The 26,989-nt window shown below is 36.2% G+C and overlaps 2 protein-coding genes across 11 annotated transcripts in view; one reads left to right on the top strand and one right to left on the bottom strand.

Annotated features, from left to right (window-relative positions):
- The first annotated feature begins 105 nt into the window (after nt 1–105).
- Nucleotides 106–26,276, top strand: fbxl9 (F-box and leucine rich repeat protein). Of its 8 annotated transcripts, none has more exons than XR_012400354.1 (10): nt 106–470; nt 838–939; nt 1,048–1,362; nt 3,268–3,939; nt 8,156–8,374; nt 10,016–10,174; nt 13,777–13,994; nt 17,506–17,901; nt 18,005–18,129; nt 18,359–18,790. XR_012400354.1 is itself a non-coding variant. In XM_073943007.1 (9 exons), the coding sequence occupies exons 1-8, from the start codon at nt 444–446 to the stop codon at nt 17,672–17,674; spliced, it is 1,935 nt and encodes a 644-aa protein (XP_073799108.1). In that variant the 5' UTR covers nt 106–443; the 3' UTR covers nt 17,675–17,695; nt 22,736–26,276. The 8 variants fall into 8 exon arrangements, 5 of the variants coding, with proteins under 5 accessions (XP_073799108.1, XP_073799109.1, XP_009296234.1 ...); XR_012400353.1 differs by having other exon boundaries at nt 9,962–10,174; XM_073943007.1 differs by lacking the exons at nt 18,005–18,129; nt 18,359–18,790 and adding an exon at nt 22,736–26,276 and having other exon boundaries at nt 9,962–10,174; nt 17,506–17,695.
- The window catches only part of elmo3 (engulfment and cell motility 3), a 54,722-nt gene continuing 49,627 nt past the window's right edge, over nt 21,895–26,989 (bottom strand). For all 3 annotated transcript variants that reach the window (XM_017354204.4, XM_009297958.5, XM_021470668.3), the window contains one exon: nt 21,895–26,753. In XM_017354204.4, coding sequence (XP_017209693.1) covers nt 26,541–26,753 — 213 coding nt within the window. In that variant the 3' untranslated portion in view covers nt 21,895–26,540. The remainder of the gene's footprint in view (nt 26,754–26,989) is intronic.

Raw genomic sequence — 26,989 nt, 5'->3', positions numbered from 1 at the left:
TTTGTCCCTGCGCTATCTGTCGAAACTGTTGCGTCTTCCATATTTTTTACAGTCATTGGAACAGACGTTGTCTGCTATTAAACTACGTTTCCCAGGAAGCTTTGCGCGCTTCTCTCACGTGTTGTTCAGTGTGGTTCCTGTGTCCGTTCCTGGTCCGTTCATTCTTATTTTCTTCTTAAAACATGTTTTTTCAGTTCGCTTGGCGAGGAGTTTACCTTTCTGAGGGCTTTTAGGATGTATTGTCGATAATTTTACATTTGAGGGAACGTTTTGTAACTGTCAGGAACAACAAGATGGTCTCATGTTTATAAAATATTAAGCAAGTTGACAGTCAACATCGTGACGCGACTTCTAGACAAATCTTTGTCAGCGATTTAATATCGACACTAAATAGGTATAAATAATAATCAATGAGGCCAGATGACTGAGGTCAGTTCACAGTCATGGAGAGTCTACATTTGCCTTCTGAGGTAAGTCTGTCTATATATTAAATTAGTTAATTGTTGCTTGCTAGTAGATGAACAGCTATATACATGTAAATATACACATATACGTGCATGGTTTCTCTCTGTGTGTATATAGCATTATATACATATAACAATAGTTTTAATATATACTTTTTGAATAATTAACAATATATAATAAAATTATTTGAGTAAAAATGTGCAAATATAAATATACATAAAATTATGTACGCACATATTAATAATTATACATATTGTGTTTATTCATATTATGCATACAAATTCTATATTTTGGTCATTTTAAGACAAACATGTCATTGAATATGTGTGTTCTTGTAATGTGTGTAACCTTTGACCTTCGTCTCTTCTCCAGATCATTACCTACATATTTAGTTTTCTGCATGTAATGGATCGAAAGGAAGCGTCACTGGTCTGCAAGAGCTGGTACAATGCAAGCCAAGACTATCCGTTTAAGGTTTTTCTTTTTTTTATACAGACATTAATTAGAATTTTAACGTTAGTTTGAATTAGAATAATTCACTTTTAAATGTGTTTAAATTGTCGTGTGTTTTCTTCACTGCAGAGAAATCTTACCTTCAAGTTTCCAGCATCCTCCTCTTCTCTGGGCTTCATCCGAGGTCTTGCGAGACATCCTCGCTGTGGCCTGGTCATCAGCCATCTGGATGGGTCCAGTGTGTCCAGGCAGGTGCTGCTTGAGGTCGGGCTTCACCTCGGGCCTCGGCTTGACAGTCTGGCCCTGCCTGGCAGCAGTATCACCGAGTCCTGCCTGCTGGAGCTCCTGCCCCGACTGACCAGCCTCCGCAAGCTGGACCTGCAGGGTCTCGACAGCCTCTTCATGTCTGGAGCTTTTCTGTCCAGAGAGGAGCACCGGCGGAAGGTTGAGGAACCCTCTTTCTTTAGATATTAAAATCTGTTCCTAATTATGGTCTGTTTTTTTTCTTTTACTATGCATATAATTGTTGCGATGCTTGTATTAACAACTATAATAATTTTTTTATAATCTGTGTCGAATATACAAGTGGGGTATATAAACTTCTGATTAATGTGACTTTCAATTTCATAAGGTACCTTTTACATCATTGATGTTGTAATGTAATTAAAATATAATCAGTTAAATAGACTTACGCATTTATTTAGATGTTATAGGTGAAGCGAGAGGATTTTAGCTGATAGCCTAGTGTTTAGTGCATCAATATGTAGTGCAGACATCCTAATCACGTCCCCTCTCTTTCACCCAATTCCTGTCATCATGTTGTTGTCAAATAAAGGCAAAATATATCTTTATATATATATATATATATATATATATATATATATATATATATATATAGTAATTTAGTTAAGCTTAAATCATTTGAAATTCTTTTTATAGATAACTGTTGTAGAGTTACAGTTGAAGTCAGAATGATTAGCCCCCCTTTGAATTTTGTTTCTTTTTAAATATTTCCCAGATTATGTTTAACAGAGCAAGGAAATTTTTACAATATGTCCGATAATATTTTTTCTTTTCTTCAGGAGAAAGTCATTGTTTTATTTCAGTTAGAGTAAAAGCAGATTTAATTTTTTTAAAAACCTTTTTAAGGTTAAAATTATTAGAAAGTTATAGATTTTTCAATAGTCTACAGAACAACCATTGATTAACAATAACCTGCCTAATTACCCTAACTTGCCTATTTAACCTAATTAACCGAGTTAAGCCTTTAAATGTCACTTTAAGCTGTATAGAAGTGTCTGGAAAAATATATAGTCAAATATTATTTACTCTTATCATGGCAAAGATAAAATAAATCAGTTATTAGAAATGAGTTATTTAAACTATTATGTTTAGAAAAAGAAATCTCTCTGTTAAATGAGGAATACATAAACAGGGGTTAATAATTCATACTTCAACTGTATGCTTATCTATTATTATTGAATTGTCTATATATAGTATAAAACAAATCAATTGGTTTAATACTTATTATTTACACAATGTAAAATATAATTTGGCTATATGTAAATTATAATGTTATATTCCTATATATGTTATAATTTAATTATAGTTTTGAAATTAACAGTATTATAATAAATTTTAAAATAATTATAGCTTTCTGTCAAAATTGAGTATAGCTATGTATATTTTAGTTAGAATTTGTAGAATTTATTACTTAATTGTTGTAATTTTACAATTAGATTAGAATTTAGAATTTCTTAATAAAATTATATAAAAGTGTGAAAATTCATAGTAATGTGTATGAAATGCTTTTAAAATGTTTATTGTAATAAACTTAATCTTTTGTTAATAGTTTTTACAATCAACAAAAAACTATTATTGTATATATATTTTTTTAAACGTTGCATTTAGTGTGATCTAAATTTTTTTTTATAATATTTTAGTATTTGTTTGATTTGTAGTTAATGTTTTATATTTTACTATAAATAAAAATTATAATGACATTTTTATTTGTAAAAAGTATACAAATTTATAGGTTATTTTTGGATATATTTTACTGTTAAACAAAATCAGATATTTAGATTTTAGTGTATACTATGTTGTATTTCTATTTTTAAATAATACAAATTATTGTCATTTATGTTTTATATTTTATTATAGATTAAAATTAACACATTTAAATCAGTTTTTTGTATTTTTCTTTTTGTAATTAGTATATTTTTAACACTTTTTTTTCATTTTAATAAAACAAATATATGCACATTTTTATTTAACATATTATGAATTTAAATATTAAAGTATGTATTAAAAATATCCAAATATTGTTGTTATATGAATATATGTTTTCAGGTCTATCGTGCTCTGCTGAACCTGGAAGAACTGAACCTGTCTAATCTGCGCTACCTCTCTGACCTCTCCTTCAACCGGCTGACCATTTGCACTCCTGGACTGCGGCGTCTCTCTCTTTCTGGGTGCCACATCTCCTTCGAGTTTGACCCGTACCGAGGCTGTCCTGTAGGCTCCGGCTCCTCCGCTCTGGTTTCCCTCCGAAACCTTCTGAATCTCCTCCAGAAGCAAACCTCCACCCTCCGCAGCCTGGACCTGAGCCGCACCGGCATCACACCGAAGTCCCTCCGCTCCATTTCCAAGCTCCGCGGCCTCCGTCTGGAGGAGCTGAATCTGCACGGCTGTAAAGAACTGACCGATTACTCCATCGAGATCCTCTGTAAGTATCAGAGCGGCCTGCGGATGCTGGATTTGAGCGGCTGTATGGAGCTCAGCTGCAGGGCGGTGCTGGCGGTGGGTGCGGAGCTGAAGGAGCTGAGGGTCCTTTCGTTCTCGCAGGACTGGAAGATCACAGATAAAGGTCTGGCCGAGCTGATGATGCTGCCGCATTTGAGGAGCCTGGATCTGTCAGAGTGTCTGCATGTGAGCGGGACAGAGCTGGTCAAAGGCTTGTCCGGTCCAGAACCCAGAGCGCAGGTGGAGACCCTGAGCCTGAGGAACTGCACATATATTAGGGTAAGTGACTGAGCAACCAATCTATCACTAAATTATAGCTTTAAAGAAGCACTCCACTTTTTGGGGGACTGGAAATAGGCTGCTTTTACAGCTCCTGGGTCTGGCGGGATCACTTTTAGCTTAGCTTAGCATAAATTGTTAAATCGGATTAGACTAATAGCATCTTGCTCAAAAAATTCAAAAAAGAGTTTTGATCATTTTTCTATTTAACGCTTGATCCCGCTTGAAGCCCGCCTTCTAGTAAAGGAGCCATTCATTGATCACTATATTCTGACAGTTCTCTGGGAGAGGGGCTCGGTCAATATTTGTGTTTTTATGACAATTTTTGCAGCTTCATTGTTAGGAAACCTCTAATGTCGACAAAAACGCTGGAATTATATCGAAATTCTTTCGACAGACATGAGAACTATATCAAAATAAAGCTTGAAATCTCTCTTTTAAATGAACCGACTATGCTTGAAAACAATTCGTATGAAACGAGATGGAGGTACAGTCCATCCCATCTGACCTCATGAAGCCCCGCCTCCACCATTCAAAAATGCAAAAACGTTGGGAATTACTTAAGAAGACCAGCGTGATTGGATGAAGCATTGTTTAGAGCACAGGTGTCAAACTCAGTTCCAAAAGGGCCGCAGCTCTGCACAGTTTAGTTCCAACCCTAATTAAACACACCTGATCAAACTAATTGAGTCCTTCAGGCCTGTTTGAAACCTACAGGTAAGTGTGTTGGAGCAGGGTTGGAACTAAACTGTGCAGGGCTTCGGCCCTCCAGGAATTGAGTTTGACACCCCTGGTTTAGAGGATGATATTGTGTAACCCGGAAACAGAAGGAGCCATAAGTGAAGTGTTTTGTTGTGATCTTGTTCCCTGTTAGTGCGCATGCTCATTAGCTTTGGAAACCTAAAACAAATACTGTTTTTGTGTGATTTGAATGTTTAGAAACAAAATTTAAGATAGAATTGTTGTTCAATTTTATTGTTGATTCCAAATATGAAATTTAATCATGTGTTTGGCCAACCGAGTAACATTTCACAAAGAGCCGCAGAGTTTAATGACTTGCCTTAAAGAGACTTTAGTATAAACACTTAAAGGGAAATAGCCAGTGGCGCCCCCAGAAAATTTTCTTAGGGGTGGCCAGAAGAGGCCGCACCAAATCTTGGGGTGGCACACAAAAAAAATAATGAATTCAGTGTAATGATATATTTTTGTTTCTGGTAAATGAAATAATGTAGTTTTTATTAATTTAATTAATTCTACTTGAAATATTGCAATTTATTCTTTAAAATAATTCAGCAAGTACATGTGCAAACCAAATAAAAATCTATGTTTATTTTAAAAACACTTTTCATATACTGTATAAATAACTTATTTTTTTACGTGCCTTTATTGTACATCATACGAGATATGCCATGTCTAAAATTAATGAAGATTAATGAGTTTATTATTCCCAGAGATGGGTTGCAGCTGGAAGGGCATCCACTGTGTCAAAATGTGCTAGATAAGTTGGCGGTTCATTCTGCTGTGGTGACCCTGGATTAATAAAGGGACTAAGCCGAAAAGAAAATGAATGAAAGAATAATGAGTTTATTAATTACCCAAACAAATGAACAAACTGAACAAAAGGGATTACTATACACACTCACTATACCTAATAATATCATTTATCCATATTGCTTTTTGAACCATTTTATTAATGCAGCTTCTTCTATTGATGTAGCTTAAGGTAAATATTAAATAGCCATTGCTGTCTATTGAAGGTGTGTGCGTGCTGTCAAGGACGATCGGGGAGGGTAGTAGTGGTGGTTCTAGTTTAAATGACACCCTGGGCGAACCACCCTATACACCCCCACCTCTCTTGAATTGTTAGATTTGTTATTCAATAAATATAACAATTTATTTATATTTATTCTAAATAAATACAATTAATATTAATATACAATTATTATTCTAAATAAATAAAAGAAATCAGTCCTAAATATTACTGGAAAACAACAACTGGAGTGATATGCCAACATCACTTAAGAAACATTTTGCATGAAAATTAATTATGACAATTCTAAAGAAAACAAAAAATGTATTATAGAATTATCTGTGATCTTAGACCAGATCATGGCTGAGAAATCATGTTATGAAGTCTTACCTCCCTGAATCATTATCCCTCCTTTCTGCTTTAAAGGCATGCTTAGTGAAAGTAACATCATCATCATCATCATCATCATCATCATATTATATAAACTTTAAACGACTTTCAAAACTCGCTGCGTGCTGACACCTCTGCACAAAAGGCTGTTACTCCGGTTTCACGGCGCATGAGCGGTGCCTATTATGTCGGCGTGCATGCAAACAACCAACCGGGATTCACACAGGAGTGCGTGAGGCGCGCGGGAATGGTTTTCCGCGCGCATGCGTCAGTTTGCTTTCACCAGCATTGAACCAGAGGGGGAGAGCTACGTCAGTAACACCAACAATAATTTAGTGACTGCATTTTATTTATTTATTTATCTAAATATTGGGAATTTATGAGTTCATTTAAATCAATAATGTCAACCGCAAAATTATATTGGGGTGGCCAGAGTTTACCGAGGGGTGCCCCTTGGAGGCGCCCCTGGAAATAGCCAAGGGACTTTGCTGCCGTATCATGACTGCAGCATGTGCAGTTACATTACGCAGAGGTGTTATCCAGCTGGCGACTGTTTTCAGGTGCTGCATAATATCATTGTGCCTGCTGCAGCCATGGTATAACAGCAGCAAAGTATTTTAATTCTGATGTTAAACTTAGAGTATAGTTCCAAGCCATATCGCCTTAGAAAAGAGCAACTTTTCATTTTACATAGTACACAATGTAACTACAGAAAAGTCAAGCTTTAATTTGGAAAATTATCTCAACTTTTTTGAGCAAGATGCTAATGGTCTTATCCGATTCAATGATTTATGCCAAGCTAAGCTAAAAGTGCTCCTGCCAGCAGTGTTGCCAGATATAGCACTTTTTCCAGCCCAAAATTTGTCCAAATACCAGCCAAACGCACAAAAAACGCCCGGAATATTAGATTAACAAATTAACCGAAACTAAATTTAACTAGTTACTTAAACTGTCATAATTTTTAACCATACAGCAGCAACCAACACCAGCAGTCACAGAACCACAACATAACCGTTGTGAAGATTACACTACCTATTTGAGCTTGATTTACTTTCGAAATGGGGTATAAAGTTGTCCCATTTGGCATTTAAATTCGTTTGAACATAATTTGGTGCTGCTTGTCGGTCAGACAGCTTTTCTATGTTTGTTCTTGCTGTCAATTGTGTTAAAAAAATGATCAATAAGGGTCAGGCGCTGCATGATGCGCGTGCAACCGAAGGGGAGTCAGATTTGTCCGGGGAGGACAAATCTCCTTCACCTCCTTTTGCAGGTGGGCCCACATGGTTTTCCCTATGCGCTGGTCACTACGAACTGAATGGAGTAGAAGCACACAGTTATGTTTTGTTAAATAAGTTGCATAAAAAATATATTTCAAAACCGCCCAAATTTAGACAACCAGTCAATGTCTTTTTTTAACCCGCAAAATCAAATTCAAAACCGCCCAACTGATTTCAAACTCAATCTGACAACACTGCCCGCCAGACCCAAAGATTGATTAAAAGGATTCAAAAATGGTCTGTTTAGCTCTAGATGAATTGGAAGATGAGCTGATTTTTGGAAAAAAAAAAAACAGCGTGTTACTTTTAATAAACTGTTTTTATTTAGAAAAGTTTTGTAATCTTATTATGTAATATTATTTAAAAAATATATTTTGTGTTCATATTTTTTTCTAAATTGTTTTTTTATATTTATATTATACTAAGAAATTATCATAGATAAACTTTTCAAAAGTTTATTAATAACTAAATAGTTTTTCAAATGAAACATTAAAATATTTTAGCAATAAAACATGTTGAATTAATTGAGGATTCGATTGTGAATGTTTTTTTATTTTTGTCAAATGTGTTGTTTAACTGAGCTCATCTTTTGTTTACAGCTTTAGATCTGAAAAACTGAAATAGTATATTAACTGTTAATCTTTTTATTGTTTTTTAAGCTATTTGTTGAATGTTGTTTTTGCTGCTCTAAATAAATATTTGTATTGTATGCATTACCAATACACTATCATAAAAAAGCCATAAATGTATTTCATGATTAATGATAAACAAAATACTTGTGTCATATTGTGCTGGGCAGGATTCAGTGGTGTTTTCGCTGGCGCAGCTGCTGGGTGTTCATCTGCGAGAGCTGGATCTGTCCTCATGTGTTTATCTCACTGATCTGAGTGTCCGAGCCATTGCCACCTTCCTGCCCGCTCTGCTGGTGCTGCGGCTCGGCTGGTGCAAGGAGATCTCAGACTGGGGGCTGCTGGGCATGACAGAGCCCACCAAACACTGCCAGCCCTCTGACAGAGAGGTGAGAGCGCTGCTGTCATCAGCACATCCTGTCATCATAGTACGCATACAGTTAAAAAATGTCAAATATATTTACATTTTCATTTATGCGTTAAACAAGATGTGCTTTAACTTCAGACTTTAATTTGAGAGTATTTACATCCAAATCAGGTGAACGCTGAAGGAATTACAACAGTTTGCCTATGTGCTTCCCATTTGTTAAGAGTCCAAACGTAATTGGACAATTGGCTTCTAAGCTGCTCCATGGCCAGATGTGTGTTTTTCTCTCATCTCAATTATTATGAGCAGATTAAAGGTCCAGAGTTAATTTTAAGTGTGCTATTTGCATTTGGAATTTATTGCTGTCAACTCCCAAGTTGAGATCCAAAGAGCTCTCACTTTCAGTCAAGCAAGCCTTCATTAGGCTGAAGAAAAAACATCAAAGAGATAGAAAAAACATCAGATTAGAGTTCTCAAAAAGCCCTCATAGTGCTGGAACAACATCCGATGGACAGATGAGACCAAGATCAACTTGTACCAGAGTGATGGGAAGAGAAAATTATGCAGAAGGAAAGGAACTGCTCATGATCCTAAGCAGTGAAGCATGGTGACATGGCGTGGGCATGTGTGGCTGTCAATGGAACTGTTTCTCTTGTATTTATTGATGATGATACTGATGACAAAAGCTGCAGGATGAATTCTGAAGTGTTTCAGGCAATATTTTCTGCTCATAGTACTTTAAAACTCATTGGATGGCGCTTCACTGTGCAGATGGAGAATGACCCAAAGCATACTGCAAAAGCAACCAAACAGTTTTTGAAGAGAAAGAAGTGGAAAGTTATGCAATGGCCAAGTTAATAACCTAACCTGAATCTGATTGAGCATGCCTTTCACTTGCTAAAGACAAAACCGAAGGGAAAATCCCCCAAGAACGAGCTGGAACTGAAGACAGTTGCTGTAGAGGCCTGGCGGAGCATACCCAGGAATGAAACCCAGCGTCTAGTGATGTCTATGAGTTCCAGACTTCAGGCTGTAATTGACTGCAAAGCATTTGCAACTAAGTATTAAAAAGTGAAAGTTTAATTTGATGATGATGATTCTGTCATTACTTTTGGACCCTTAACAAGTGGGAGGCACATATGCAAACTGTTGTAATTCCTACACAGTTCACCTGATTAGGATGTAAATATCCCCAAATTAAAGCTGACAGTCTGCAGTTAAAGGACATCTTGTTTGTTTGATTTTAAATCGATTGTGTTGGCGTATAAAGCCAAAAATGTTAGAATTGTGTCACTGTTCAAATATTTATGGACCTAACTATATTTATATAAAACACTATATTATACTATCTTGTTTTATATTTGGTATTGAAACACAATATCATACATTAATAATCTACTTTTGTTTATATATTTAAATCTCTTGTTATACATTTTGAAAACAATTTTAGCATGGACCTAAATATATTTTTGATATAAAAAAATATTTTATTGAGCCTCATCATTAAAAAGACATTTAGCATCATGCATATTTAGCCAGAAAAAAAAAAAAACATATTTGCATTGCACACAAATGGTCCAGTTTGTTCATAAGTGGCTCATGTGTGAAGGAGGATAAAGGGCCGAGCTTTACTAGGACGTTTGGAAACATGGGCTTTTTCCAGCCTCCGAGCCTGCCTTTCCAGGACAAGCCCCGTCTGGTGACGGATGAGGATCTAGAGGAGTTCAGGGATCAGCAAGGAGCATCACTGCTGGCCCTCAGAGAACTTCAGGTGCTGGAGCTTACAGCCTGCTCAAAGCTCACCGACACCAGCATCACACAGGTCAGACATCAGCGCATGTGCTCTACTCTGTACATATGAACAATATCAATAATAAAAAGTTACATTATTTTATTTATGCTTCTAAAAATCTCAATTGTAATAAATGTTTTGATTATTCTATTAGCTGGAATTCAGGTTCGTGTTCATAACACAGCTTTTATTTGGAAGGTTTGCATTCAAGAAAGATCTTGGATGAATATAACATATTATTATGTTATAATGCTCAATTTAATGACTGAGTTTATTTTTCATTTATATATTAGCATAATACATGAGTACTCATTTATAAATCTTGTGTAATCATCAATTACAAATTGTAATAGTCAAAATAAATGATATATAATTTTAGTTCTAATATAGGCAAACCTCTTTTGTACAGCACATTATTATCTTATAATATTAATAATAATGTTTCATTTGAAAACATTTTTAGATTTGTAATATTATTGTTATCATTATTTTTAGCAAATCTAGAAATAAAGTACACAAATTAAATCAGAAAATAATTATTTTAAAAACATTTTTTTATTTCGATTAAAATTGTATAATTGTCTAAACTGAAAACACAGAATTTGATAACAATAAAAAAGCATCCAAAATTGTATACGTTATACTTTCTTCATTTGAAGTTAGTCATGTATTTTTAATTCAAAACTGTAATTTACTTAGCCTCAAAACTGAGTCAGAAAAATTACATAATGCCACTCAATTTTCCCTCTAAACACATGAATTCTGTATTAATGCCAACCAGTCAGTTATAAGTACTCAGATAACTAGTCTGATTAAACCATAATACATGAAGACATTTTTTGCAGAAAAAAACCCCCAAACATTTTTGTTATTTTATTCCATAGAGTTTGATAACAATGAAATGGATAGGGTCCAAAAAGAAAGGTAAACTTTAATATTATATTTTGTTGATTTCTTCAATAATTAGTCAAGTATTTTGATTACAAGAATGTTTGATTACATTTTTTGATTACAAGAATCGAGCCTTAAAACAGTGATAAAACTGACATAATGCCACTCATTTTTTCAACTATTGTCTTAAAGAGCCCATATTATGGGTTTTTGAAAATTCCCCTCCATGTAGTGTGTAACACAGCTCTAAGTGAAGTGAAGTATCCAGCTAAGGCTTAAATCTGTAAGAATACAGTGTTTAAAACGGTTGATTCATCTATAAAAGAGTCGACTCATAGTGCTTCGAACGAGTCGCCTTGATACCGATTCATTAGGTGTTTCGCCATGACGTACGAACGAAACCAAGTTATTCACGTGCACGCGCAAACCCGGGAGATTTCAAACCTGAGGCCCCGCCCTCTGACGCAGAAACCCAGACACACACACACACACACACCCACAAACACACGCACACAAACATGCCGGTCGATTGAAGTCACACTGCAGATGGACATTATCGATTCTCTACCCAGAGATGAAACCTCAGCATTATAACCAAGCAGTTGGAAACTTCTGGAAACTACAGGCTACAAAGAATACTTCATCTGCGTTTGTTAAAGTAAGGATCAGTAAAGAGTTACTTACTAATGGACGTCAGGATGAGTTTCTTCCTCCATTTCTCAAATGTAAGTACGTGCGATTAAAGTTGCCTCGTTTACTCTAGCTTGCAAATGTATTTAGTTGTGATTTGTTACTTGTAACCGCGTGTACTGTATCAGGTTAACTGGCTATATTCTCTTATCGCGTGCAAAGTCACGTTAAAAACGCGACGCGTGCTGTTTGTTTACGGAGCTCCGTGGTAGAGGTCTGCATTCCCGCGGCTGTCCCCGCGCCAGATTTCTGCGGCGCGGGAATAAATTTCCGAATCAATCGTGGGAGCGGTCGGTAACAGGTTTAATTTGGGACGGGAGCGGGCTGTCTAGCAATATCGTGGATATTACTATGCGAATGAGACAGAGCTTTGCCTGCCTGTGTGTCTGCTTGTCGCTTGTGTGTATGTGTTAGTGCGCGCATATGAGAGAGAGAGAGAGAGCTCTGTCTGGCTGTCTCTGGACTGTTTTGCTGGGTGATTTTCGGTTATGTTCTCCCCCGCTCTTTAGCGGGATCGGGCGCGGCGGGTAGAAAACGGGGCGGTTCGGGCACCGGGACAAGAAATTCGAAATATAAGCGGGAGCGGTCGGGTTCAGGCTAAAACCTGGCGGGTGCGGGCGGAAGCGTTGTCGTCCAGAGGTGTGTGTGTGTTTGTGTGTGTGTGTGTGGCAGCTAAAATCCACGCCTACACTATGGAGCGCGTATGAACTGTGATTACTTTTATATTGCTGATTAGCTATTGGGCATTTCATTCTCTGACTGAAGGCAGTCGACCAATCGTGACAGACTGTCATCGGTCCAATCAGCGCAGATTAGCTTCGCGCTAAGGAGGGGTTTAGGAACAAATGAATCACTGGACGATTCATACAGGAGTCGCTGGGATAATTAGGTAAAAATAAATGCAGATTATAAGACCATGAAAGTGTTTTTTGACTTTGCATGCATATTAGACTGTTGTTGGAGACCCTTACAACCAAGATATGACCCTATTTCATGTATAATATGGGCTCTTTAAGGAAATGTGCTCTTATAGAAGAAAAATAATAAAAAAAATAATATAATAAATGAATTCTGACTAATTCAATGCCATTTTGGCAATAATAAGTAGTTTAACAAAAGATAATCAACAAAAATGAAATCGTAATACATTTTTTTTCTTTTACAGATTATAAACAAACATTTTTGTAATCTAATTCCATAGTTTATTAACAATAAAATAGATTGTATAGGATCCAAAACTATAATGTTTAACTTGAAAGGTTTCTTGATTTTAATTAATTAGTCATTTATTTTAATTACAAAAATATAATTTAGATTTAAAGAAAAATCTTCAGAAAAATTACATTATGCCACTCAATGTCATTTCAATTTAGTCATTTATTTTGATTACAAAACTGTAATTAAGTCCAGAAAAAGACATAATGCCACTTAATTTTTTTTGTAAATATAGTCACATCACTATTGTCTAAAGGAAAATGTGCTTTTATTGAGGAAAACTAGAAAAATATTTGAATTCTGACTTATTTATTGCCATTTGGTCGATAATAAAAAGTGTTAAGTGTTAATGAACCATTCTGATTAAACTATAATACATGAACACTTTTCTTTTTAAAGAAAACCCCCCCAAACATTTTTATAATCTGATTCTATAGAGTTTGATAACAATAAAATAGATTGTAAAGGATCAAACTTTGAATCTAAAATTTGATCCGTTTTTTTATTTTGATAAATTGTTCATGTTTTTTTTTTATTACAAAACTGTCATTTAGCCTCAGAAAGTCCAGAAAAATGGCATAATGCAACTTAATTTTCTTTGTAAATAGTTGCGTCATTATTGTCTGAAGGAGAATGTGCTTTTATAGAGGGAAAAAAAAGATTTCTGACTTATTTAATGCCATTTAGTCAATAATAAGTGTTGAAAAAATGAACCAGTCTGATTAAACCTTAACACCTGAACACTTTTTTGTAATCTGATTGCATGATTCACCTTAAACTGAATGTAACACTAAATGTCTTCTGTTGTCAATCTCTGCTAAACGTGTGTATCTCAGGTCCTCCGTTTTCCCGAGCTGCAGCGTCTCTCGCTCTCCATGCTGCCTGAGATCACTGACGACAGCCTGGTGTCTGTAGCTCTTCACTGCTGCAGCCTCACCAGCCTTTCGCTCAGCCACTGTCCTCAGATCAGTGATAAGGGCATGGCTAGAGCTCTTCCGCTTCTCCACAGACTCCAGCACCTCTATCTGGCCTGCTGTAACGCCATCACCAATGAGTGAGTAGCTGCGCTCCCACTTTTACTTTCAGTCCGCACTAAATCATTTAACATGAACCCATTCATTAATGCTGTACGAGAGTAGTTTACCAGAGTAAATACAAGCTTTACAACGGATTACATTTACTGACATGTGAACACTGTAAATATAGTGTCGCTGTTTTAAGGTGTGCATATACAGTTGAAGTCAGAATTATTGGCACTCCTGAATTATTAGACCCCCCCTCTATATTTTATTCTCCAATTTCTGTTAAACGGAAAGATTTTTTTCAGCTTATTTTTAAACAATAGCTTTAATAACTCATTTCTAAACAGTGATTTATTTTATTTTTGCCATGATGACTACATAATATTTTACTAGAAATTTTTCAAGATACTAGTATTCATCTTAAAGTGAGGTGAAGCACTCAGTCAAGTTTACGTTATTTTGTACATTGGTTTCCACTTTAATGAAAATATATATTACAAATTTGATTAATGTAACCATGTTGCAAAAAAGGCAGGTTGTACTATAGATTGTAGACCTAGGGCGCCGACGTCTTGAAATGTCGCTGTGTCTGATGTCACAGGGTTGGTTTCGTTCCCTCAGCTGAACAGATTCAGTCATAGTAATAGACTGGACACGGAGACTGCAATGCCTCATTTAACCCAATGCATGAAGTTGTGGACGTGGAGCTTGTGCCAATTCAAGCATCAGATGTGTGTGTATATATTGCAGGGTTCATTCACATTTTCACTACCAAAATTCCATGATTATTCCATGATTCTTCCGAGACTTTCAAGTAAATATTCATGACCTAATGTTTCATGCAATGTCTACATATGCGTGGTAAGGAAAAACAATGCGTATTCTAATTTATTACAGCATGTAAAACATGCAGCAATCTATTTAGTTTCAATTTATATTTATATCTATGTAAGATTGATTAAGATAATGCTCACACTGCACTAATATTGTGAGAGTATGTGATTGTCCAAGGACAAAATAGAAGTCAAGACAACTAAAAACACTTTACTTCAGGACGCATTAATACCGCTCTGTAGGTCTATTGGAGACATTCATAAATATTCCTAGTAAATCTAATAAATGTTGGAGACATACTACATAAACGCGCTAAATTGCACTTCAGCAGTGTTAATTTAAGAGCGCACGAGCAGAGGAAATCGGCGCGCAAGTAAAGAGATTTGCATGCTTGTATTGCTCGAATGCGATCTTGACTTGTAATACTGCACTCACGACATTTGTCATTGAAACGCCATAGGTACTTGGTAGATCTGTGCAAAAGACCTACCACTACAGCTGGAAAAATCCTTGAGGAAACACTGTAACCTGTATTTAAGAATACAGATATCTGTTTTCCATGACTTTTCCAAAACCTTGTGGGTTTTTCCAAAACTTTTCCAGGGCTGGAAAATTCCATGACTTTTCCAGGTTTTTCATGCCCGTATGAACCCTGAGATTTATTTATTTGAAATTTTTTTTTTTGCCCTTTTTATTTCTGATCATTTAGTGCGCTTAGGTCCACTCTCTGTATTATGCTTTCCTGACTGCCTGTCTGGGTTTCAACCTTCATATTTGTTGATTATCTAAGTACTTATTATTGACTGAATGACATTGAAAAAGTCAGAATTCATATGTTTTACAGAATTTCTTTAGTTTTCTTCTATAACAGCACATTTTACTTTAGACAACAGTCAGGTGACTATGCCTACAAGAAGAATTGAGAGGCATTATGTCATTATTACACTGTTTTTAAAGCTAAATTGTGATCAAAATAGAGAATTAAAATAATTAAAATACATTGATTGAGTTTATAATATATATTTTGATTAAAGTGTCAATCAATTTACAAAATATTGTAAACTTGACTGAGTGCTTCACTTCCACTTTAAAGTTAATTAGGTTAATTAACGCAAGTCATTGTATAACAGTGGTTTGTTCTGTAGACAATCGAGGGGGCTTATAATATTGACCCTAAAATGGTTATAAATAAATTAAAAACTGCTTTTATTCTAGCCGAAATTAAACAAATAAGATTTTCTCTGGAAGAAAAAATATTATCAGACATACTGTGAAAAATTCCTTGCTCTGTTAAACATCATTTGGGAAATCTTTGAAAAAGAAATCACATAAGAGCTAATCATTGTGACTAATAATTGTATATTGTTTAATTGTTAACCAGAATGAATATCTGTTCGGGTAGAGGCAGGTTTTGTAACGCATTAAAAACTGGTCAAACATTGAGATTGGCACTTTTGTTCAAATGCCTGGAAGAAGACTGTTGAAGTTACAGTAAACCATCTAAATAAGGGGTCTCAAACTCAATTTGGGGGGGGGGGGGGTTGGTGCAGATCTGCAGAGTGGATGCGCGCGGACTGAAGAGTGGTGTTATTGCGCGCATACTGATCAGCTGTGTTGTCGCTCGCATACTCAAGAGCGGTGTTGTCGCGCGCCTACTGAAGGGCGGGACCGAAGGTGTGCCGCATCGCGGGGGCACTTTTGATCATTTTGGAAGGGCACTTTCTATCCAAGACTAAAAAGGGCATGTGCACTGCACACCTAAAAAAAAAGGCGTATATATGTATAAATAAAACACCCCCACCCCACTCCAGTCACATCAGTCTGTACCAGTCTGTATCTACCTATAATATATGTAAGATGCAGGCTGTAGCTAGGTAGGTGGCAGGCTGCAGATAGGTAGCTAAGTGGCAGGCAGGAGCGGGAACAGCTTGCCTTGGTTCTGGCCGGCGCGAGTTCCCTCCTAACACTTCCCGCCCGTCACAGCGTCTAACAAAGGGGCGGGGTGCGTGGTGATGTCACCGGCATCCCCGCCCCTTTGTTTACACGGCGGGCGGGGAATGCCAGTGACCGCTGTGTACGGATAGAATCAGCGGAGCGGGGAGCACTCTCTCTCCCCACTCCGCTGATTCTGTCAGTGTACAGCGGTCGGCGCGGGCCACAAAATATTGCACTGAGGGTCGCAAATGGCCCGCGGGCCGCGAGTTTGAGACCCCTGATCTAGATCAATGCTTGGAGTATGAATGGAAATTATGCATCCCATATAAAGAAAGTAAAAAATAGGAGGGGTAGATTCAGGAGCTAGTCAAAATTAGACCGGGAAATAAGACAAACACCTTAAAGTCTTCCAGTGGCACTACCTACAAAACATCATTGGTCTGTTTCAAATGCCAGTAGCTGACCTGCAAGTGCTCTTTATAGGGAATTACAAACTTTGACAGTGAATTAGTATGAGAAATATTTTGTGGCATTTTCAAAATACAAAAATACAGAATTTTATTTTGATACATTTATGGCTGCTGTGTTTTCTAGTTTGCTTTGATGCACTTAAAAATGAGCTATTTAGTATTTTATTTTAAATACATTTCAATGTATTTTTGCCCATCCCTGCTAGTCCGATTACATATATTATCAGGGTCTATCTGAACACAGCTAGTGTTGTTGTGGTAGGAAAGGTCTGATCTGTTTAATGCAGTTATCATATTCCTCCAGAACTCTGTCCATCATTGCTCTGCATTGCGATAGACTGCGAACCCTCGACGTGTCCATGTGTAAAGACATAACAGTGCACCAAGTGGACCTCCTTCAGTCCCGACTACCCTTCCTGGAGAAAGTCCAGTGCCGCTTCGCCAACGGGGCAGATTTCACTATGGTATTATGAAGCTATAGCATCCTGCTAAAGGTGTGTGGTATTTATGATCTAATGTCCTTTTTTCTTTGCAAGCTGATATTAGATTGTTTTGGGACAAAAAAAAACCTGAAAATGATTCACTTTCACCAAAGAAAATTGTTCAAAACAAACCTGGAACTGAGCTAAAGCCACTTTAAAAAGTGACCAGTGTAAACACTCATATCAAGTTAGAGAGAGCTCAACCAAAAATCTAAATTGTCATATTTTCCTCCTTCACTTGTTGAATTGCTTTCCTCTGTTGGACACAAAACAAGATATTTAGAAAAATGTTGAAGAAATGATGACAGTGTTCATTATAAGGTGAACTTTTTTTCCATTGATAAGTCAAAAAAAAAAAACATCCACTTCTGAAATGTAAATGTTGGCCGTTTTTATAACCAGAAGCTGTGGATCTTGGAAATTGTAATAAATATGGCAGACAGCGAGTGTTCAGTTGTGCCATCTAGATGCACACAAAAATATGGCCGCAACTGTCTGATTGGTGGAATTTGTTGTAAAACAGGGGTATCCAAACTCAGTCCTCTAGAGTCGGTGTCCTGTAGTTTAGCTCCAACCCCTATTAGACACACCTGAACCAGCTAATCAAGCTCTTTCTGGGTATACTAGAAACATCCAGGCAGGTGTGTTGAAGGAAGTTGGAGCTAAACTATGCAGGACACCGGCCCTCCAGGACTGAATTTGGGTGATCATTGATAATGTGGTTTTATTATTTAAAAAATGATCTACAAATCGATTAACAACCTCAGATCTCACAACAGGTTTTCACTAAAACTCTTTCTGGAGAAGATGTGTGGTGTTTTGACTTTTGAAATCCAGCTGTTGCACTCTAAACAGTAAAACAATTGTCTTAAGGAAATATATTTAAAGCACTTTAAACTCAGGTATAAAATAAAATCTCTTCCTTCTTTGTGTTTTCTGGCATGTGGCCATAATTTATGAATTATTATGCTACTGAATGTATGCAAGAGTTTTGAGCTGTGTCCGAGCATTTCAAACGATTCCAACATGATCTGCTATTGATTAGTAGATATAAAACCACACTTCCAGACTGTATTCCTGGCCGTGTCAATAAACTTTTATAAATGTTATGTTATGCTTTTGTTCTTGTGATTTGAATATGAAGTGTTTGTAGGTTCACACCTAACGGCTTCTGAACAGCAGCTGATCACTTCTATGATTATGACTAAAAGTAATGAGCTCAAAGGTCTGCTGTTCTAGAATTGACTGATGTTTAATTGTGTTCATATATACTTAAAGTTTGCCTAAGTGGAAATCTTCTAGTACTATTGTGGAACTCAGGAGAGACAGAAGGAAAAAGATGCAAATTCATTTTCTTTTCGGCTTAGTCCCATTATTAATCTGGGGTTGCCACAGTGGAATGAACCGCCAACTTATCCAGCAAATGTTTTACACAGAGGATGCCCTTCCAGCTGCAACCCTTACACACTCATTTCAGACACAAACACCTACCCAACTCACCTGTACCACATGTCTTTGGACTGTGGGAGAAAACCAGAGCACCCAAATGAAACCCAAGCGAACGCGGGGAGAACATGCAAACTCCACACAGAAACACCAACTGACCCAGCAACCTTCTTACTGTGAGGCGAACGTGCTACCCACTGCGCCACCATGCAGCCCACACTTAGTAATAATTAAAAAAAAAATGTTATCAATATTATCAATATTTTTTCTTACAAAAACGATTATTAGTGAATCAAAAACTAAACTCTTGCTGACTAAAAAGATTTGTAGTAAATCAATAACAAACCTGCTTTTACAAACAAAAAGTGTCTAGTGAATCAAAAACAAAACGCTTTTACTAACTAAAAAATACTTAGTAAATCAAAAAAAAAAAACAATAAGGTTCCAGAAAAGATTTTCAGTAAATCAGCAAGCCTGCTCCCATTTAAAATATTCTTCTTGATGAATCAAAAACAAAACTGCTTTATGAACAAAAATTCTATAATAATAATAATAATAATAATAATTCCTTACATTTATATAGCGCTTTTCTGGGCACTCAAAGCGCTTTACACAGTGGGGGGAATCTCCTCATCCACCACCAGTGTGCAGCATCCACCTGGATGACGCGACGGCAGCCATTTTGCGCCAGACCGCACACCACACACCAGCTGATTGGTGGAGAGGAGACAGTGATGCAGCCAATTGAATATGGGGATGGTTAGGGGGCCATGATGGACAAAGGCCAGTGGGCAGATTTGGCCAGGATGCCGGGGTTAAACCCCTACTCTTTTCAAAGGACATCCTGGGATTTTTAACGACCACAGAGAGTCGGGACCTCGGTTTAACGTCTCATCCGAAAGACGTCAATCAAAAGTAAACCTTCTTTTACAAACACAAAACGATTCTTAGTGAATCAAAAACAAACCTCCAACTAAAAAAAAAAAAGTTTTAGTAAAAACAACTAACTAAAAAAAAGCTTCTTAGTGAATCAAAAACAAGTCTGCTTTTAGAAACAAAGATTTTTAAAGAATCCAAAACTAAACTGCTTTTACAGAAAAAGGATTATTATTGGATCAAAAACATATGCTTTTAGAAACAAAAAAGATTCTTAGTAAATCAAAAACAAATATTCAGATTCTTAGTGAATCAAATGAAACCTGCTTTTACAAACAAAAAAGGTTCCTGGTGAATTAAAAACTCAATTAAAGGGTCATGACACCCCCCACTTTCGGTTAAAGTCTACTTCAGAATTTTTTCAAAAGATGCATGATTAATGGGCGTGGAGCTCCGCGAGCATCGGGCAGGAGTGAGCGTGGCCAGCAGGGGAGAACGTAAGCGAACAACTGTTGTTGTCAGTTAGCTCACAAAATGAGACAAACCGTGAGGAGACGCACGAGTTTATAGTTTACAAAGTTAAAATGCAAAGAAATGAACTAATTTAATAACCACAATTTATATCATTATAAAGATAAGTGTGTTCAGGTAAACCCTATAAATGAGGACTTCTCCCTCAATCCCCGTATCCAGCAGACTCAGTGCAGCAGGTCTCCTGACCTGTCTATTTTAACAATTAGCCCTGCTGGTAATCTGGAGGATTTAGGCAAACACAGCAGCACGGTGATGTCTGAATGTGAACGAACTCCTGATAAAAGACAGCGTCCGCCATTCTCTAATTCTCGTGCTGCTCTCCCGACAAAAATGCTAGCAGCACACACACAGCTTTGCTGTATGATCAGCCCTGACAAGATCACGGGGAAAAAAACATGCAACAAACCGACGCGTCATCATTGCACTTGCAGTACTGCGCTACGTCGCCAATTTTGATCCCGCCCCAAAAATCATTTTAAAGCCGGAAGCTGAAATTAGCTGACAAAAGCTCAAAATGATCCAGTTTTCCCCACAATTAAAGCTGACAGATGCTAACATTGTCTTAACTGATGCTCAACACACACACCTGATAATATAAAAAAAAAAGTTCTCCAGGGTGTCCTGAACCTTTAAAAAGCTCTGACTAAAAAAAGATTCTTAGTAAATCAACAAACCTGCTCCCATCAAAAACATTCCTATTAGTGAATCAAAAACAAAACAGTTTACAAGCAAATTCTTAGTGAATGCCAGTGGAAACAAAACAAACCTGCTTTTATGAACAAAAAAGATTCTGTGATTTAAAACATGTTTTTTTTCTCTTTATATATTGTTAGTGAGTCAAAAACAAACCTGCTTTCACAAACAGAAATGATTCTTAGTGAATTAAAAAATAACTTACCATCTAAAATGGATTCTAAGTGAATCAAAAACATAACTCTAACTAAGAAAAAAAAGATTCTTATTGAATCAATAAACCTGCTCTCATTTAAAAACATTATTCGTAGTAAATCAAAAAACAAAACTTTTTTACGAACAAAAAATATTGAATCAAAAACAAAACTTCTAGTGAATAAAAACCACACCAACTATCACAAAAAAGATGATTCTTAGTGAATCAAAGACATCAGCATTCATACAAAAGTATTAATAGTGAATCAAAACACGTGTAGTTAAATACATTAAATGAGCCAGTGCTTTAAATAAATAGTACTGAAGAATGACCTTCTAGCTTAAATCAGTCAAACAAACTGCTAGTCAATCAATGGTTTAAATTTTGTTACCACTGAAAGCGTTGCTAAAATGCACATCTGCTGCAGACAATTTGAAATAAACAGACACAACAAAAGAAATCAGGCCAGTTATAATAATATACATTTTTTAATTACAAAAGGATCATCAAACCTTGAATTAATATCATGTACCGTCGTCAGCTGGTAAAGTGGCCTCATGGTAGATCAACATTAAGTACAAGTAAACTCTATACAAACCACCAGTACAGTACAAGGATTGTTTTCTGCTAAATCAACATCATCAGATTCAGGACTACCACAAAACAACTAAATCAGTGGATTACACAAATGTTTGCGTACCATAAAGTTATCAGCTCCATTAATGCAACAAAATGTCTATAACACACACATCTATAGAGAAAAAACAAGAGGACACTTTCTCTGATTTATGATTCATAGTTATGACCTAGAATAAAACGTTTTACGTTCTGTACACGACAGATGATTTTTCTAACACATTCACAATAAGATTATGTTGACATGTAGAGCAGTTTTGGAATAAAAGTAATGTTTTTAGACACCAAATCTCTTAACTTACTGGGAAAAAAAACAATATTTTTCCATTTTGAAGTCACAACAATTGAAACTTATTTTTTTTAAACAAAAATGCTCTCAACGACAACATTATTTTCTTCAAGTTTGATCAGACCCAAACAAAAACCAACATTTTACTGAAATCCATACCTAATAAATCCAGTAATATCAGAGAAACTGTTCTCTTCATTCATTTTTTTTTTACATAGTTACATGTTCACTACCTGACAAAAGTCTTGTCGTCTATCCAAGTTTTAGGAACAACAATTAATAGCTTGACTTCTAGTTGATCATTTGGTATCAGATGTGGCTTATGTGAAAGGCAAAGGCCTCTAGATTATTCATTTTCAATGCATTTCCTATCTTACCCTAGACATGCTCAATAACATTCATCTCTGGTGACTGGGCTGGCCAATCCTGGAGCACCTGACCTTCTTTGCTTTCAGGATCTTTGTTGTGGAGGCTGAAGTATGAGGAGTGCTATCCTGCTGAAGAATCTGCCCTCTCCCGTGGTTTGTAATGTAATGGGCAGCACAAATGTCTTGATACCTCAGGCTGTTGATGTTGCCATCCACTCTGCAGATCTCTCACACACCCCCAGACTGAATGTAACCCCAAACCATAATTTTTCCTTCATCAAACTTGACTGATTTCTGTGAGAATCTTGTGTCCGTGTGGATTCCCATAGGTCTTCTGCAGTATTTGTAATCATTGGGATGTAGTTCAACAAATGATTAACTAGAAGTTATTACATGTTGCGTTTACAACTGGGATTGACGACAAGACTTTTGTTAGGTAGTGTATGTATATATTTAAATCACAAATCATTATGTGTATCATAAATTGCCATACTATTGAAGTGCTCGTTATGCGTTGACAAATCCACATAAATCATAATCTAGCCAAAAAAGCATAATGGAGTAGTTAGACCAAAAAACAAAACGCATCACAGCTGTAAATGTGAGTATGTGATGAAGCTGGAAATATCAGATCACACCAAAAATATTCATGCAGTGTCCTCAAAGCACACTTGGTCAAACTATTCCTCGAACACACAATCCAAAACCACTGTCCATATAGAGTTTAAATCTAATACCAAAAACTCATCTTTAATGCACACCTACAAATAATAATAATAATGCAACAGACGTGTATGAAAACAGAAATATACAGCACGGTTATGCTGGCCAGTATTATTACGTTTCACATTGTGTGCATCTGTACCTGCACTGCACTTTAATTCACTGCAAAACTTAATCTATACACGTGTAACCAGATTATTTTGTCTGATCAACATATATCTGTATGTTGATCGAGTAACGATTTGAAGGGAATCTAGGAAGATGACGCTATTAAGCACATCATTAATCTTTTATCCCCTCAATAATAAGCTGCTCAGTCATTTAAGGCCTTTTAGTGTAATTTTGGTAGAGGCTAAACATGCAAGAAGGGAAAAAACAAGAAAGCTAATGTTGTGCGAGTATAACGGCTTTTATGAAGGGAGTATCATTTATTTTTATTTTTTTTACTTCACCAAGGAGCTTTTAATGCCTTTTACACTACGTGGCTGTCGAAAGCTAGTTTTGTGCAAAAAAAAACTGTGAGTTTAACATAGAAAAAGAGCATTAACATGGAAAAACAATTAGAAGTGGTGCAATGGCATGGAAAAAAAATTGTTTGTGTGAACGGGCTCTTAGAATGTTCATCAGCCAATCAGAATCAAGCATTCGACAGCCTTGTAGTATAATCGATTGTTACACCTCAGGTCTACTTTACTTTGACTGTGATCGTGACCACATCACCTCCTCGGTAGGTCATTCTTCTACTAACAATTCAACAGCCCACTATCAATTATCCCTCCCTTAATATAGTTTTGGTAGAGGCTAAATGTCAAGAATCCACAACTATTCATAAAATATTAAGTACAGATATTTGTAAGACATTTTTTCATGTTTTTGACTGCTGGTAAGGTGTTAAACATCACTTTAATGTCGTTTAGCGTGATTTTGGCAATTAAACGTCTGTTCATTGTTATTTATTGCCTTATACTATAACTTTAGGTTTTTAGACTGCAATAATATAGAAATAGACCACAAAATGTAGAAAAAAATGGAAGCATTTATAAATGGCAAACATATTGAAGGCACAAATGTTTCTATCATATACAGTTAAGGGAACAAATTAAGGGTGCTTTCACACTTGGTTCAATTGCCTGGACTGAACCCAAGTTTGATTGTTCTCTCTTGCCACCTTCTCAGCTCACAGTCTTTTTTCCTTCTAAAATTACAGTCATTCTGCTTTTACTGAATCTTTTGCTTTTGCAATCAAAACCCAAAATACAGAGAGCCACTTGCATCTCTCTGCCACAAAAAATATTAACAACGTTCAGAACATCATCACGCCATGTCTGCAGAAGTCATTTTTGGTGGAGACGAGCAAACATTTTCACTGTTTGCACTGGGTCAGTACCACTTGTCATCAAGGTAGGTGATACACAGACAAACACACACGAATGGACGTTATGAAAACTAAAGTTTGTTGTAGAACTGGCAGTTCACTTTCACTATTTGGTACAATTGTATTCATATCAGAAGTGAACTGTACTAGAGTTTGCACGAACTGTACCCCAGACAACCTCTTTCAGGCAGACTTGGGTAAAGTTCACGAGTGCGCAGTCAGCGATCACACTAGCTAAACATACTGTACTCTGACGTGAAACGAACTCGGGTGTGGACCAAAAATGCTAGTTTGAAAGCACCCTAAGAGACTTTTTGTTATGATGCTTCTTCAAAATGTAAAAATGAATTGTTACAATTTTACTTTGCGTAAAACAACAATTGGTCAAACAAATAAAAAAAGATCAGTTGAGTTTCAAACATGTTTGTATTTGTTTCACTAATATTTTTAACTTGAGAAGAGTTAAGAAATCAATATTTGCTCAAATTATTTAGATTTTGAGACACAACAAAGAGAAAAAAAGATTGATGACAATAGTTTTTCATCGCTATATACAGGGTTCATTCCTGTTTTTACTATTCAAATTTCAGCACTTTTCCAAAACTTTGAGGTAAATATTCAAGTTTTATGTAATGTCCATGTACACATGGTAAACAAGAAATAAAATGTATGTTCAGATTTATTACAACATATCAGCAAATATTATGTGACAATCTGCGTAGTTTAAATAGTTTTACATCTGCAAAATAGTTTTTAGAAAGTATCTTGTCGTCCGTGTGAAAATATTTTAGAAATGATGTATATTGTATTATAAATGAGCCTTTAGCACTCACAGTATCTTACCTCTGTAGTTATTAGAGATCGTTTCTGGACACGACACTCAAAATCTTTCTTAAATTACGATGAAAGCAAGTAAAAGAGAGGCGAAGCTAAAACTGCGAGCTTTGAAGAGATTACCTGATATTACTATCTCAAATATATTCAAGTACACAGATATTTGTTAAACAAATTTTCATGACTTTTCCAAAACATTTTGGGTTTATTGGTTTTTCCAAAACTTTTCCAGGCCTGTAAAACGCCTTTCCAATATTCCAGGACTTTTCCAGGACCGTCTGAACCCTGTATATACTAATCTTTAAGTTTTCCTGATTTTCAACCAAAACTACATATATATATATAATTGTTCTGTTCTCTCACTAATCTGCTACATGTCATTTAATGGCTTTTAGTACCATTTTGGCAGAAGCTAAACATGTAAATCGGGAAGAAAAAAAGTACATTTTATACGTTTATATAACGTAACTATAATTAAAGAGAATGACTGAGTATCCCAAACATCACTAAAGCACAAACGTTCATACCGTTTCTTTTTTCCATCACAAATAACACCTTTAGTATGATTTTGGCAAAAGCTAAAAAGAGCAGAGAAAGTGCATTTCTGAACGTCTATTATATGCAAAAAAAAAAAGTCATGTTAGATACAACACGCAAACAAAAACACTCAATGCCATGTTAACCGCAGACACTTCCATCATCATCTTCATCATCACACCGTCTGCACCACATATAAAACCCAATCTGACTGTTCAAAGTGCTCTTTCTTCTAAAATACCCAATTCATCATCTCCCAATCTGCAATCCTGTACCTGCGTTTCCTCTGAGCGGATGTTTCCAGCCTCAGCTCTTTCTCAAACAGCAGCCTCATGCTTACGTCTGGCCTGTTACTGTTCGGTCTGACTGAAGTCGTAGCAGAAGTTGAAGTTGCTGGGGGGTTTCGGGATAGGTGGAGCTGCGTCTGGGATCGGGACGTTTTCTAGATCCAAAAGACGAAGCTTGATTTCCATCGAGAGGAGAATCTCCAGTTCACTGCGCATGCTCTCACTGCTCATTTCTTTACCCAGAAGCACACTGAGTCCATCTGTCCACAGGCAGAACTGTGGAACAAGACAAGAAAGATGGATTGAGGAAAATACTTGTGTCATCAAACTGACATCATCAGAGGAGGACTGATAGTCCAAACATGGAAGCAAATGGTGAGATTTTAATTACCAAAATATTTTTTTTGTCAGTGGATTAACTTTCATGGATTAATTGTTCACCTAAAGAACATAAATGTGCGCTTAAAAAATAACATTGTAATTTTTGACTTTCACATGGACTTCAAAATATA

This window comes from Danio rerio, chromosome 25, assembly GCF_049306965.1.
Source record: "Danio rerio strain Tuebingen ecotype United States chromosome 25, GRCz12tu, whole genome shotgun sequence".
Classification (NCBI taxonomy): domain Eukaryota; kingdom Metazoa; phylum Chordata; class Actinopteri; order Cypriniformes; family Danionidae; genus Danio; species Danio rerio.
This window is presented reverse-complemented; position numbering and strand designations above follow the sequence as displayed.